The sequence below is a fragment of the Oryx dammah genome, unplaced genomic scaffold (assembly GCF_014754425.2).
Source record: "Oryx dammah isolate SB20612 unplaced genomic scaffold, SCBI_Odam_1.1 HiC_scaffold_21, whole genome shotgun sequence".
Classification (NCBI taxonomy): Eukaryota; Metazoa; Chordata; class Mammalia; order Artiodactyla; family Bovidae; genus Oryx; species Oryx dammah.
The window spans coordinates 35811745-35827692 of record NW_024070205.1 but is presented as its reverse complement, the minus strand read 5'-3'; the positions used below and the strand labels follow the sequence as shown (position 1 = coordinate 35827692).

General features: G+C 40.4%; 1 protein-coding gene across 5 annotated transcripts in view; it reads left to right on the top strand.

Annotated features, from left to right (window-relative positions):
* Window positions 1-15948, top strand: part of RERE (arginine-glutamic acid dipeptide repeats) — a 416989-nt gene that overhangs the window by 172247 nt on the left and 228794 nt on the right. For 4 of the 5 annotated variants that reach the window (XM_040263345.1, XM_040263341.1, XM_040263342.1 and 1 more), the window contains exon 3: window positions 13055-13125. The exons of the other annotated variant lie outside the window; for it this stretch is intronic. In XM_040263345.1, coding sequence (XP_040119279.1) covers window positions 13055-13125 — 71 coding nt within the window. The remainder of the gene's footprint in view (window positions 1-13054; window positions 13126-15948) is intronic. 5 annotated transcript variants of the gene reach the window in all.

Below are 15948 nucleotides of genomic sequence, written 5' to 3'. Positions count from 1 at the left end.
CTTTCATTAGTTCTAATATTAGATAGTGAACATGTTAAGGGAAGGATAGTGTTTTTATTCACTTCAGTATCTGTAGCACTTAGAAGGTGGTGCCAGTAAGTCTGTGTGAATGTATTATGAGTTTATGATTTTCTTCCCTCAGAGTACGTTTATCTTCTTTTCTTAGCTTTAATGTAATCTTGACAAGATTTGTCTGTTGTCACTTTGGTTCAACTAGCTTAAGGAGATCCCTGGGGGAAGAGCCTGGTAGAGAGCATGCATGCATACTCAGTCAATAAGTCATATCTGACTCCTTGTGACCCCATGGACTGTAGCCCGCCAGGCTCCTATGTCCATGGGATTTCCCAGGCAAGAACACTGGAGTGGGTTGCCATTTCCTCCTCCAGGGGTCTTCCCAACTCAGAGATTGAACCCATGTCCCCTGCATTGGCAAACAGATTCTTTACTGTTGTGCTACCAGGGAAGCCCCAATGACTCAAGAGGTAAAGAATCCACGTGCATTGCAAGAGATCCAGGTTGGATCTCTGGGTCTGGAAGACCCCTGGAGGAGGAAGTGGCAACCAACTCCAGTGTTCTTGCCTGGGAAATCCCATGGACAGAGGAGCCTGGCGGGCTACAGACCACAGGGTCACAAATAGTCAGACACGACTGAGCATGCATACACACAACCCACCTTTGGTTAAAATGAAGAAGTCTTCATCTGTGCCCCTTCCCCAGCAAAGTTCTGATTTATTTTGTCTCAGCAGATGTTTCAGAACATGATTTTTTCCAAGGTACAAATTACAAAAAGCACAACTCTCATTAAGTGTTACATTGGCCCAGAGCAGCTGCACTCATTTGCTGAAGTGTGTTGAGTACAGTTTCATATGGAGCATCCAGAGCTGCTTCGTCTTGAACGATAAATGAAATTTCTCATCTCATTTCAGGAATCAAGAGGTATTTAGATACTGTAAATCCTGCCACCTTGCTCAGATCTTTGCTAATTTTGATGGTAAAAGTGACAGGTGGATGGCAGATTACCAGGCGAGATCCTGGCAATACCCTCCCCCCAATACTTTTTAGCCTAATAATGATATATATTGTTATAAAGCAAAATTATTACATGTGAAATCCTGAGGTGATAATTAGAAATTGTCACATAGGTGAAACTCTCCCCCACCCAATACCTGTTGAATACTTGTAAAATGCTGTTTATAATTCACAGTGAGTTAAAGATCTTTAATGAAAATATGAGGTCTCAGTATTTCAGTCACATGAAAGTGACTAATTTAAATTATTCTTAAAATATTTTCAGTCTTTGACTTTAATTTTTGAAGAAACACATGACCAACCAATAGTAACTACAGTAAAACCCCACATGAAAGCTGTAATGATTTAAGGGAGAAAGGGAAGAGGTATGGGTAGAGTAAGAGAGTCAGGGAACAGGCTTCACTTGCCCATAGGAGTTTATGTAAATCAAAGCAAACGATTAAATTTGAGACCCGCTGAAATGATAATATTGTTTGGGTAAGCTAGTGGAATTTCCTGGGGTTTGGTAGATGTCAGCTGTGGTACTGAGTGTTTTATTAATCAGCTGATAATGGAAGAGCACACTTGTTTAACTTTGTGCAAGGTGTTGTGGAGGTAAGAGAAGGCAAGACCCGAAAGGAGACAGGATGCTAGTCCTTGATCCTTCATTTTATGGGGAGAAATTACACTCATTCAAGTGATGGTCTTTGTCAGAAACAGGCAGTAAGTGGGCATTACCACCTGAATTGGGGAGGACATGAAGGGCCATGGGAATCTTGATTTGGGACTTGAGGTTGGATGGAATTGCAGTTGAGCACCTCTAATAGGGGCAGCAGCCTGAGGGTGGGGCATGATTGGAACATGGTTATAGGAGAATTAAAAACCAGCTGAGCGGATGTAGATATTGAGCTGAAAAAAGGACTGAAAAGGATAGCTTGTGGTTTTCCTTCTCTTGTTTTTGTGTGAGTTGCAGTCTGGCACTCTGTGACCCTGGTGTTTATGGTTTTGGGGCAGCAGAGTCTCGATGCTTACCTTATTACTGTGTGGGTTTTGATTTGATAAGTTTTTCTGAAGGTGCCTTTTTGCATGGTTTTTCTCTTTTAACCATCTCTTACACAGCTCTGTGGGTGCTTAGGTGAAAGACAAGTCACTCAAAAAGAAAAATCACTCATGGGACTGTTGTGCTATCTGGTTAATAAAGCCCAGAAGTAAATTTCCGTTAAACAGAGTATCAGTTCAGTAATGGTATTTATTACTGTGCACTATGTGCATTATTTATATGTCTAAATCCATATGGTAAGTTTAGCCTTCTTTTAATAAATTTCACTTATTGTTGGCATTGTGACTGATTTGAAATAGGTAAGAAAATCGTCCAGCAGTTTGCAAAGGGATATATAAAGTAGAAAATTTTAATCTTCAGTTTTGCTAGTTTAAATCTGTAATAATTGAGCATCTCTCTGTTGAGACTGATAAACTTTCATTTCCCTAGTCTTTAGTTATAATTTAGGTCCTAACTCTTTCTGGAAAGTTGGTAGTAAATATTTGAGAGGGAAGAAATATTAAAAGAACACATATATTCATCTTACCAAGAAGGCTTATAAGATATAGATGCCTGTAAAGTAAAAAGAATAATTGGTGTGGGAAATTTTGTAGCTTGATGCTTGAATTGTGGAACAGTTGCTTTTACAAAATTGGGAACTGCAGACTACAATTAACTGTCATTAATTTCGTTGAGTAGAAATATGTTCCATTTACTGTACAATCAGGAGCCAGGCTTGAATGAGTTTAAATTGATGAAATCTAAATTATACTGACAGTCCATTAAACAGTAGCAGAAAACCCGTAAAGAAAATGGATTCACTCTGATACCAGTTTATAATAAAATCATTTGCCAAATAAGAGTTATAGCCAGGCATTGTGAATTCTCCTGTGTATTTCCAGTGAGCACTGCAAATTGGTTGAACCATTTATTGTAAAACCTGGACTCCCAGCTCAGCTCATTGCTTTCTGAAAAGGAGCAGTGTTGCTTGAAACCCTCTGCAGGATGTGACCCCAGCAGATCAGACTAGCAATTTGTTTGTTGTCGGCCATGTGGGAAGAGAAGCGTCTTCCCTCCAATGTACCTGTCACTGGCTATTTTTTCCTGTGAGTGCTAGGCATAGAGCTCCTGAAAGTGTTCGTCTGTGTCGGTTTCTTAAATGTATGTATTTCAGCCACATTTTAGTTGTAATCTTTATGGTAAGGACATTTCCACCAGCAGTCATCCTCTGCTTAATAGGGATTTTATAGCAGAATTTATTTTTGACAGGGTTCACTGAATTGGAGTGAATAGACTTGTTACCTGCCTTCTCAAGCAATAGAAAGGGTACTGGGGTCGGGGAGCAGCAAGAATGAGAGTGGTCTTGGAATTCCTTTCCTTTGCGTCCCTGCTGCCCTGAGACACTGCTTCATAAGGCAGATGGCCCTCACTGGTTTTGAAAAGGGACACCCCCTCCTCCCAACCCTGCATGCCTTTCCCCTTCTTCTAGATTTCCTGTGTTCTCTTCCAGCACCTAGGCTCTCTACACGTCCACTAGAGAGATCCGCATCATTTAACTGGAGTTTAGATGTAAGGCTGGCTAGAGTCTTTTTCATAGTAGGGATTCAGTATGGGTCACAAGGAGGGCTTTTAAGGAGCACTTTTGGAGTAAAATGTAGTGATGAGAGTGCTTAAAATATTCTTTACTTCAGTAGTAAGAGTGTCAAACTATGGCTTTTATTTAGCATATCAGAATAACTAATAAGCTTTCTGCTGTTGGCAGGATCATCTTGCTTTTTTTCTTGTTTTACAGAATTTTCAAGTCCAAGTTGCATGGGTTTGATTTGGGAATGGGGTGAGGTCTTGGCAATGGCAGTTATTCCAGAACAATCAATGTTACTTTTTAGTGTTAGAAAGATAATTGTCTCGAATCATTTGTTAAGCTTTTGATGCTTTAGAAGGTTTTCTAACTCCTAGAGAAGAAGAGAGAGAGTGAAATGGAAAATTTAAACAAATTTGAGATTAGTTTGTTTTGACCTGCTTCTCTACCCCCTCCTACCTGCCAGCTTGATTTTTCTCAGTTTAATTTCCTGTTAGCAATGAGGATAAAGACAGGTAAATATTGGCTAGATGTATACAGTGTTGTTTTTAGACAAAAAATCTGTGTAAACTTTGTAGTTCTAGTTGGAAATTTGTAGACAAATGAATGCATGGAATTTTGAAAAGGAAAGAACCAAGGATATGTGTTACCTGAGATCTTAGAATCTTTAAGAAGATGTTATTAAGCCAATTTTGGTGACTCTTTTCAGGGTCAAACATAGGGTAAGGGTAATGACTAACAAGATTTCCTTTTAACAGAGGTGTGGTTTTCCCAGTTTTTGTTTCCTTTTCCCTTTTAAGTTCTCCACTATTCCCAGACAATGCTAGTATTCCTTCCCTACAAAAGAATCTAGCAGAAAAAAGTAGGTCATCCTGCAATTGAGTTATTTCTTAGAGAAGTATTTATTAGAAAACAGCATCGTTTATGTTGATATTGCTTAAGAGCATAGTTTTATTGCTAGGATCTAATATAGCTTCTTTTCTGTTTTAATATTTTCATTCAATTCATTTATTCCTCTATAGTTTTTAAGTGTTTATCATACCGAAGGCGGTATATTGTTTATAGAGGTGAAGTTTGGTGACAGGTTTGACTAGGGGACCAAGATGAGACGCTCTGAAGGAGGCTACATGGTATGCTGGGATTGGGGTTTGGGTCTTGGGGTTTCAGAGTTATTTCATGGGTGTGGGTGTACAAACACACACACTTCTGTATGTTGGAGATTTGGAAACATCCATATTAACTAGCAAGATGCTTGTGGACTTTATTTTGCAGTGTTAGACTGCTTTTGGCTGATGGAGTGGTTTGGAGTATGTGGGGTGGAGGAATCCTGTGTAAGAGGAGGGGAGAGCCAGAGAGCCGAGTAGTCCCAAGGGTCAACCTCTTTGGCCAATGCTGTGCCACCTAGCTGGGGTCTCGGGAATTTGTCGGTGAGAAAGGCTTTGTTCATGCGTACTCTTTATAAGGAAAGGTTTTCTTTTGGAAATTGTTTAGGGTGGCATTGTCATGCTTCACAGAGGGGTGAGAAGGTATTTCAAAGGTTAACAGGGAGAAATATGTTCCCGGAGAGGGAAGTTCTTCCTGGACTGGAGCCCCAGTCTGAGCCTTGCCCTCTCTGTGTGCCTGGTGAGTGAGCAGTCAGTGTCCATTGTGCTTGTGAGGAGGCTGTCAAGAAGGATGCTGGCAGGTTCTTTGTGTTTCAGGATGACAAACTGCCTGATGCTTCAGGCTGTGGTTTTTACCCTTGAGAGGACTGCTAAGTCACTTCAGTCATGTCTGACTCTTGGCGACCCCATGGACTGCAGCCTACTAGGTTCCTCCGTCCATGGGATTTTCCAGGCAAGAGTACTGGAGTGGGGTGCCATTGCCTTCTCCATGAGAGGACCCTACTCTTGCTCTGTTTTCATGAACCTGCTGATTTGGTGAGGGTTGAAAAAGCAGAGAGAACTTTCTTTGCCCCTAGAATCGGCCTTTGAGTTTTGGCTGACTTCCTTCTCCAGCTTAGCAAATGCTGTGCTGTTTGCAGATGGCACAAGAGATTCTTGGACACAAAGCTATGTTGAGGTTGTGAAAGATGGCCAGAATCACCCAGTTCAATATCATTGCCCAAATCATGGACACAGGATTTGAGGTCACTTGGTCATGTGATCATTTTCCAGGCAGAGGCTGCATGCTAGAAAATAAATCTTAACCTCGACCCATGGTTTCATTCCTAGACACCCTCTAGTAAAGAGAAGAATTTGTTATCATGTGTTGTTTGGAATAATTGATATTGATGGTAATAGTGTCACTCATTTTTTTCTGGCCCATTTCAGGCTTGCTGATTTTAAGATTAAAAAAATATATATATTTGCCCTGCAGCAGCCATTAGCTCAATCTGGTAAATATGCATTTTCATCTGGGCAGTTTTGAAAATGTGCATTATGCACTTAATGGATCGCATCAGTTTTGCTCAGTTCTTTCAGAATTGCTAGCTTGCTTTTTCTTCTTTAAAGGTTCTTTTTTTTATTATTATTCTTTTTACAGTACTTGTGTTGACCATGGGTAATTTTCAGGTTGAAGATCATTGATCCAACCAACTGGAGTGAAACCAGTTTTATAACCAGCTTCAGACAATCCACACTCTCAAAAATTACATGAAAATTTTTGGCAAATCATTTTGGCTTTAAAAGGTTACTGGGCATATATTCAACTGAGATTTTAACATTGCTGTTGACTTACATTCTCATTTCCTTCCCAAATAAAACCACTTTATTTTTGTGCTAACTGTAAACACATATATAAATTTACTTTCTTATATAGCTGCTTAATTAATGAGACAGTTGGGAAATACTTCTGAATTATTTGGCCTTTTTTAACCTTATTTGAAGGATTTCCAAGTGGCACTGGTAGTAAAGAACCTGCCTACCAATGCAGGAGACGTAAGAGATGTGGGTTCAGTCCCTGAGTCGGGAAGATCTCTTGTAGGAGAGTATAGCAATCCACTCCACTGTTCTTATTTGGAGAATCCTGTGAGCTGAGGAGCCTGGTGGGCTACAGTCCATAGGGTTGCAAAGAGTCAGATATGACTGAAGTGACTTAGCATGCATGCACACAACCTTGTTTGAAAATCATTAAAAGCAATAATATGTAGATCTGTGTGTGTGTGTGTGTGTGTGTGTGTGTGTGAGAGAGAGAGAGAGAGACTTAAATTCCAAATTGCTTCTTAGAATATATTCTCTTGTAGTTGGATTCTCCTGTTCTTTTTACTGGAAGGGTTAGAAAGAAAATTTAAAAAATTAAAAATTTAAAAGAATAATTTTTCATGCTTTTATTTTTAAAATGACTTAGAAAAGTCAGGTCAAAGCAGTGTATTTTCCCCCCATTCATATGGCAAGTTTGACATGGTGTTAAAATTTTTAGTTCATGTCAGGAATTTAATGACCTCTGACCTTGGTCATTCTGTGTGTTATCATTTATGTAAATAAACTCTTAAGTTTTGTCACTTAGTTTCGAGGATAATTTTGAAGATATTCTCAATCTTTTTCACGTACAAGGTTCAAAATACTGATAGAGATCAAATGTGGTCCACTGGAGAAGAGAATGGCAAACAAACCACTACAGTATTCTTGCCTTGATAACCCCATGAACAGTATGAAAAGGTAACCTCCCCAGGTTTATAGGTGCCCAATATGCTACTAGTGAAGAGTGGAGAAATAGCTTCAGGAAGAATAAAGAGCCTGAGCCAAAGCAAAAACAGCATCCAGTTGTAGATGGGACTGGTGATGGAAGTAAAGTCTGATGCTGTAAAGAACAGTATTGCATAGGAACCTGGAATGTTAGATCCATGAATCAAGGTAAATTGGAAGTGGTCACACAGGAGATGGCAAGAGTGAGCATCGACATTTTAGAATCAGTGAATTAAAATGGACTGGACTGGGCAAATTTAATTTAGATGACCATTATATCTACTATTGTGGGTAAGGATCCTTTAGAAGAAATAGAGTAGCCCTCATAGTCAACAAAAGAGTCTGAAATGCAGTACTTGGGTGCAGTTTCAAGAATGACGGTGATCTCTGTTCGTTTCCAAGGCAAACCATTCAATATCACAGTAATCCAAGTCTAATGCCCCAACCATTAATGCCGAAGAAGCTGAAGTTGATATGAAGGTTTTCATGGTTCTCTGAAGACCTACAAGACCTTCTAGAACAGCAAAAAAAAGTTGTCTGTTTCATCATAGGGGACTGGAATGCAAAAGTAGGAAGTCAAGAGATACCTGGAGTAACAGGCAACTTTGGCCTTGGAGTACAAAGTGAAGCAGGGCAAAGGCTAACAGAGTTTTGCTAAGAGAATGCACTGGTCATAGCAGACACGCTCTTCCACAACACAAGAGATGACTCTACACATGGATATCACCAGATGGTCAATACCAAAATCAGATTGATTATATTCTTTGCAGCTGAGATCAAATTTCCAGCATCCGTTGGATCATAGAAAAAGTAAGAGAATTCCAGAAAAGCATCTACTTCTGTTTCATTTACTACATTAAAGCCTTTGACTGTGTGGATCACATTAAACTGTGGAAAATTCTTAAAGCCATGGGAATACCAGATTGCCTTACTCGCCTCCTGAGAAATCTATTGGCAGGTCAAGAAGCAACAGTTAGAACTGGCCATGGACAATTAGACTGGTTCAAAATTGGGAAAGGAGTACATCAAGGCTATATATTGTCACCCTGCTTATTTAACTTATACGCAGAATACATCATGTGAAATGCTGGGCTGGATGAAGCACAGCTGGAGTCAAGATTGCAGGGAGAAATATCAAAAACCTCAGATATGCAGGTGACACCACCTATGGCAGAAAGCAAAGAACTAAAGAGCCTCTTGATGAAAGTGAAAGAAGAGAGTGAAAAAGTTGGCTTAAAGCTCAGCATTCAGAAAACGAAGATCATGGCATCTGATCCCATCATTTCATGGCAAATAGATGGGGAAACAATGGAAACAGAGACTTTATTTTCTTGGGCTCCAAAATCACTGCAGATGGTGATTGCAGCCATGAAATGAAAAGACACTTGCTTCTTGGAATAAAAGCTATGACCAACCTAGATAGCATATTAAAAAGCAGAGACATTATCTTGCCAACAAAGGTCCATCTAGTCAAAGCTATGTTTTTTCCATTAGTCATGTATGGATGTGAGACTTGGACCATAAAGAAAGCTGAGCGTCGAAGAATGGATGCTTTTGAACTGTGATGTTGGAGAGGACTCTTGAGAGTCCCTTGGACAGCAAGGAGATCAAACCAGTCAATCCTAAAGGAAATCACTCCTGAATATTCATTGGAAGGACTGATGCTGAAGCTGAAGGTCCAATACTTTGGCCACCTGATGCGAAGCATTGACTCCTTGGAAAAGACCCTGATGCTGGGAAAGATTGAAGGCAGGAGGAGAAGGGGATGATAGAGGACGAAATGGTTGGGTAGCATCACCAACTCAATGGACATGAGTTTGTGCAAGCTCTGGGAGTTGTTGATGGACAGGGAAGCCTAGCATGCTGCAGTCCATGGGGTCATAAGGAGTTGGACACAACTGAACTGAATTCAATGACCTGTTTTACATATAAGTTACCTTGTAGTTTGAAACCTCATATCTGGATTTATAATTTTTGGATCAATTTGGTTTGCCATGATAGCTTTTTAAACAGAGGTAACTTTGTATCATTACTTTGCCGACTAAGGTCCATCTAGTCAAGGCTATGGTTTTTCCTGTGGTCATGTATGGATGTGAGAGTTGGACTGTGAAGAAGGCTGAGCACCGAAGAATTGATGCTTTTGAACTGTGGTGTTGGAGAAGACTCTTGAGAGTCCCTTGGACTGCAAGGAGATCCAACCAGTCCATTCTGAAGGAGATCAGCTCTGGGATTTCTTTGGAAGGAATGATGCTAAAGCTGAAGCTCCAGTACTTTGGCTACCTGATGCGAAGAGTTGATTCATTGGAAAAGATTCTGATGCTGGGAGAGATTGAGGACAGGAGGAGAAGGGGACGACAGAGGATGAGATGGCTGGATGGCATCACTGACTCGATGGACGTGAGTCTGAGTGAACTCCGTGAGTGGGTGATGGACAGGGAGGCCTGGCGTGCTGCGATTCATGGGGTCACAAAGAGTCGGACATGACTGAGCTACTGAACTGACTGAACTGAACTTTGTATCTAGTAATAAGGTGTTGATATGCAAATTCCATATAACACTCTTCCTCAGGGCAGCTTCCAGTAAGACCACAGAGAAGTGTTATCAGTAGTTGTCCTTCACATCATGTGTGTTTCTTCCTTCTCTAACAGATTTATGCTCAAGTATATTTCAAGATGTGGTTTCCCAGTTTGCTCGGTGGTAAAGAGTCTGCCTGCTAATGCAGGAGGCGCCCTTTTGATCCCTGGATTGGGAAGATCTCCTGGAGCAGGAAGTGGCAACCCACCCCAGTAGTCTTGCCAGGAAATCCCATAGGCAAAGAAGCTTTGTGGGATGCAGTCCATGGGGTTGCAAAGAGTCGGATACAACTGAGCACACATACCACCATATTTACAGATAATCATTTTCCTGAATGTATCTTTGTAATGAGAAATGAAAGAATATAGATTCTCTAGCCTCTTCTGGAAAGCTTTTTAAATATATGTTGCTGTTGCTAAGTCGCTTCAGTCATGTCCGACTCTGTGCAACCCCATAGACGGCAGCCCACCAGGCTCCCCCGTCCCTGGGATTCTCCAGGCAAGAACACTGGAGTGGGTTGCCATTTCCTCCTCCAATGCATGAAAGTGAAAAGTGAAAGTGAAGTCACTCAGTCATGTCCAACTCTTTGTGACCCCATGGACTGCAGCCTACCAGGCTCCTCCCCCGCAGGGGACTTTCCAGGCAAGAGTACTGGTTGCCATTGCCTTCTCCAAGTATATGTTAATAGCTACTTTATGTCTTTATAAGTAAAGGGTTTATAGTAATAATGATTCTGTTGATGATGATGATATATATATATATTAAAGCTTTTTTGTGTGTAAATAGAGTTATTCTTAATCCTTATTATCTAACCATCTGTTATTTACTTTGATTCTGTCTAGTCTTACCAACATCAGTATCAGACATCAGTCCTTTGGGGGAGTACAGAGAATGCAGAAATGAGTATGTTTCTTAGCTCAAAATTGATAGTGGACAGTGTAGACCATCTTGACTGCCAAATAACTGACTACACAGTGGATGTAAATTGTCAATATATTTATACAATATTAAAGAAATATTTTATCAGGGTAAAAGGAGATATTACTTTATAGAGGAGATATGAGAATTCACTGCCACTGGAGGTAACTCATATGGCTGCAGGTGCTTGTAAGAACAAAATAGTAAAGAGGGTTTGATGTGGTCAGGCTGTCGGCTTTGGTGCAGTTGAACAGTGAAGCCTAGGGAAGGGAAGGTGTGATATGTGATCAGAGCATTGACTGCAACAAGCTTTTTTGTCACATGAGCTTTAAGAAAGTGGAGATCATTAGTCAGGAAGGGACCTGTTAGTTTTGAAGTCAGTGACTAGAAGCCAGGTATGACAGTGTTGGACTTCTCAGGTGGTGCATTGGTAAAAGAGTGCACCTACCAGTGCAGGCGATACAGGAGACTTCGGTTCAATTCCTTGGTGGGAAGATCCCCTGGAGAAGGAAATAGACACTCCAGCATTCTTGCCTGGAGAATCCCAGGGACAGAGAGAAGCATGGCGGACTACAGTCCATGGGGGTCGAAAAGAGTCAGACATGACTGAGCAACTGAGCGTACATGACAGCGTTACGGTATGAAAGCCCGAAGATAGTGCCTCGGTGGGAGGCGACAGGAAGAAGAGGGGTATGGGCTGTGATTTGTGTTCAGACTGAGAGAGGTGAACCAATAACGGGTGTCTGGAGATTTGAAGTGCTGATCGTGGATACAACAAGGATTGGAACATGGAAATTAAGGACCTTGGATTTTCCCCAAATTTGCCCAAGTTGGAGCTACAGTTTTTATTTAAGGAATGGGTTTCTTCACTTTTTACTGGAATACCAAATTAGGATTAGGAAGAGAAATATTTACCACAGTGGGAAGAAGTCTCTTCATCCCTTCAGGTGATTAGCATGCTCGTGGATGTTGTCTGAATATTGAGCAGCTTTTTTTTCCAGCATCCTGGACTTTGGCGCAAGTTAGAAAGCTCAGTCAGCACTGCCATTTCACGGGCATTCAGAGCTCGAATTGCTGTTCTGGAACCTACATCTGAGTAGAGAAATCAGTTGGGAAATTCTGGATACCTAAATGTTTGACTTTCAGATTTCTTCCTTTTCTGTAATAACTGTGGGCCTCAAAAATCCTGCTGTCTTTCAGAAAGTTTCATGGAAGGAAGTGCCCCTCTGTCTTCCTGGTCTACCTCTTGGTGGGTCTTACTGGTGCCTGTGGTGGGACTAGGATTTCCTCTGGACTGGGGACTCCAGACCTTTGCTTTTTGGGGGGCTGGGTATGTTGTGTTCTTAACATGCATGAACTGGAGAAACAGCGGAATCTGCCTGGTTTTCCTGTCCTTTGCTTTATGATGATCTTGGGCTGTAGTGTGGAGAGTTTTTATATTCCTTTATAGGTACTGCTTTCCCTAAAATCATTACTTCTAAAAAAACAAATATATCTTAGCCTGTCATTTTAGAAAGTAACCTTTAGACTCCAGCTGTTGAGAGCATCAGAAATAATTACCCAGCTACTGCCTTGTCAAATGTAATTTAAGAAAGTACTCTTCTTCCCTGAGGAAAATCTAATTTGGTTTACTTCATTCTATTTCTGATTGGCTGCCTTCGTTTTCTTTACGATTAGAAAGTAAAATATGTTTAGGTTAAAATTTAATAGAAAGTTACCCATGAGATAGTAGATGGTTTTCTCTTTCTTTCTGTGGGTGAAAAGGTTATTGTAGTAGCATGTTCAAGCTAGTCTTTTTCACATATTTCATTAATTTCCTCACAAAATATTTATTAAAAATAAAGCAGTAGTTGGCAAAGCTGTTTGTCTTTGTGAAGATGGGGAGGATCTGTCTGAATAAGATAGTCACGATTTTGTTTTGGTGTGTAATTACTTGAGTAAGTAATTCCCTTTATCAGAGTTTCTTCATCTGATTATGGATAATCCCATGGGATTCCCACTCCCCTTCTTCAGGGCTGCTGCGAACAATAACTGAGGCTTTACCAATTCTTTAAATCATCAGCAAGTGATCAAAAAAAGAACTCAAGAGCTGTTTCCCTTTAGCTTAAAATCATTTGTAATTTAATATCACCTTTAAAATTTTTTCTATAAAAGGTATGTGCTTTGTTATTTATTTATTTATTTATTTATTTATGCAGTGGCTTTATGGGCCCTGTCTTGGTTTCCTTAAAGGTAAATGACATTGTTTAAAATTTTCTTTTTCTTTTAAAGACTGTGTGTATATCGAGAGTCGGAGGCCCAACACACCGTATTTCATCTGTAGCATCCAAGACTTCAAACTGGTAAGCATCTTTTCACGTGCTGTTGATTCTGCTCTGTGCTCTCTCCCAGTTCCATCAGCTGTCTCTGTTGATAGCTCCTCTCCGTGTTGACTTGGTAACCTGCTCACCTCTAAAGTGCTGACTGCTTGGTGACTACAACACTCCAGTAAGGCAGTAAGCGGCTTTGTATTAGTAACATTGAATGTTAGAAAGCTCATCCTGCAAACAAATATTTCTGAAATTTTTATTCCTTTAGTAACTGTTTTGACAACAATTTCAGAGATTCCCTTGAGTAGTTTTTTTCTGGGTCATTGTGAAGAACCTGAAGTGAAGTGAATTTGGGATTTCATGATGAGTTGGGGAGAGAAAAAGAATGTAAATGGGCCAGAGACTATGATTTTCTGTGGCATACTTTCTTAGGTATGTTAAGCAAATACGGAGAGTATATTGAAGCTTTTTTGGGGGAGTCTCCCAGGAGTTGGGGTTGCGAGAAGGAAGCCTGGCCTGGTGATGGAATAGCTACACTACTTTCTCACTGAAAACCTTTCACAAGTACTTAAGTGCTGGGATTGTCTGAAATGAAATCTTGCTTTCAGTCTATGGGGACTTTGGATCCTTCAATATTCGTAGAGAGTTTGCAGAGGTCTGTAAATAAACATTCTCAGTGTTCAATAAATGTACCTTATACATGTCTGTATAACTCCTTTTCAAATGTATCAATATGCTTCTGTGATTTTTAAAATTAACTTACTTAATGACAAGACATAGTTAAGAATCACTATTAATGTTTAGTATTTTCCTCAAACCATTTTAATGTGAAATACTGTAATTTGGGGATCTTTTGAAACATGATAAGAAAGGATTCTTGTACTTGAAGGTTATGAGCCACTGTGTACATTCCTAGGTTTAGAGGCATGCCAGTTGTTTAGCTTTGTAGAGATACACATCAGTGTCTGTGAACACCACATTTCCAAACCCCTCTGTGACTTCTGATAACACTTGTGCTCTGACATACACTGTATATGATATTTCACTCTAAGGAAAATAATATTCTGAACTGTGTATCTCTTTTGTAAAAAAATAACACATTTTGAATGCTTCTAAATGTCCAATTAGTTTATCCTATTGAGTTAAAAAGTTACCTGCCATTTACTTTTCTTTATTCAAGAGTTATCACATGAGTAATACATGTGTTTTGCTACTTTAAAAAAAAGTAAAACAGGCCATTTATGTCTAAGATTTCTTTATTCTTGATAGATCGCTTTTACCTTCTGGTTGTTTCACAAGGTGGCCTTGCAGTTTAATCTTGTAAATCAAATGCTTTCTGTTCAGAGTTTATGTCAACATGAGGTTTTACCATTTTTAGAGGTCTCTGCTGTTTATTATATGTTGCCACCCAGAGATTTTTTTTACAGATGCTGCACCGACATCTGTGAATCTGGGCGGCGGCCTTGTTTCATGAAGAGTTAACTTTTGCTAGTGGTGCTGCCATTGCTCTTTGCTCCTTGTCTTTGTGTGTGAATTTTACCAGATGTGTAATACCAGTGCACCATGGAAAAGATATAGCTGTGAAATCAAATTGCAAAGATTTTTCTTTTAACTGTTAGAGTCTGAGTCCCTTTTGTACACGTTTTGCACGTTAGCAGGTGCCTTCATGTTTGAACGGCGTCTCTTATGAAATGCTGATTACAGTGTGATAGCTGCTGTTTGGGGCAGAGGTTCCTGCTGAGCTGCAGTAATTGCTCAGGGTGTTAACAGCAATAAAAGCTGAGGCTTCTGTTGTCAGGATTGGTCTGGTGCAGCACATTAAAACGATGTGGAAAGTGGGGCGCTATGGGTTTAGATGCCCTTTTCTAAGTCACGTATGCTCTGTCATGTGTTTCTGATTGAGTTCTGTATTCAACACGTATTCTTCATTTTGTGTAAGAATAACAAGGATGATGAAGAAATACGTGCTCCTGGAAGAAATATAGTTATTGTCTGGTTACCCACTTTCTTTCCTTGTTTCTGAATACCACTTATGAAAAGATAACCTCACAGATGAGCATAACCATAGACTTTCTGTCCTTCAGCTTACCCAACTAATAGGCGAAAAGATGAACAGAAGGAAATGTGCTTTGTTTCTTTGCAAGATTTTGCAAAGAAGAAACCAGGGTTGGTTTTGCACACAGCAAATGCCACACATGGCAGGTGGAACCATGGAAAGGAATAATCCAACAGCTTTGACATGTTGTTGATTAATTACTTATTTTATCTTTTTGGATTTGAAGTTTAACTGAGAGATGTCTTTCTTTGTTTATACCATAAATTAGAATCAGTCCTTTTATCATGGTGAGTTTCTGAGTACAAGGTGTTGTTTGGGGACCATCAGAGGCACTGGGGGAAGGCCTTTTGTAGGGGAGGAGGCTGAAGCAGAGGTTTGGAGTAGCTGTGCAGAGAGAGAAAGTGAGCTCTCTCCCTGAGTCTTACTGCACTGGTGCTTCTTCCTGTTGGATTCTTAGATTACCCTCTTTGTTTTCTTTCAGTGAAGGGCCCCCTTCTTGGGCCAGCTGGAGGAGCTCTCCATTGACCTTATCTGAAAGAGCCTGGGCTCATAGCAGCAAGCCTTTTCTTCTGCTGCACTCCCCCAGCTTTTCTCTGTCACCATGTGGCTGAGCGTGCACTGAGGGTTTTGTTCCAAGCCAGTCAGTATCCCCAGGGGCATTATGTGCCAGGGTGAGTTCAGATGTTCTGGGTTATTGCCAGGGCCTTCAACAGGCAAGCCTACTTTGTGTTCTCTGTTGAGTGTAGCTATAAGGGGACTGAGGAATGTAAGGCAAAGGTCCTCCCCTCAGGGGTCTTGGG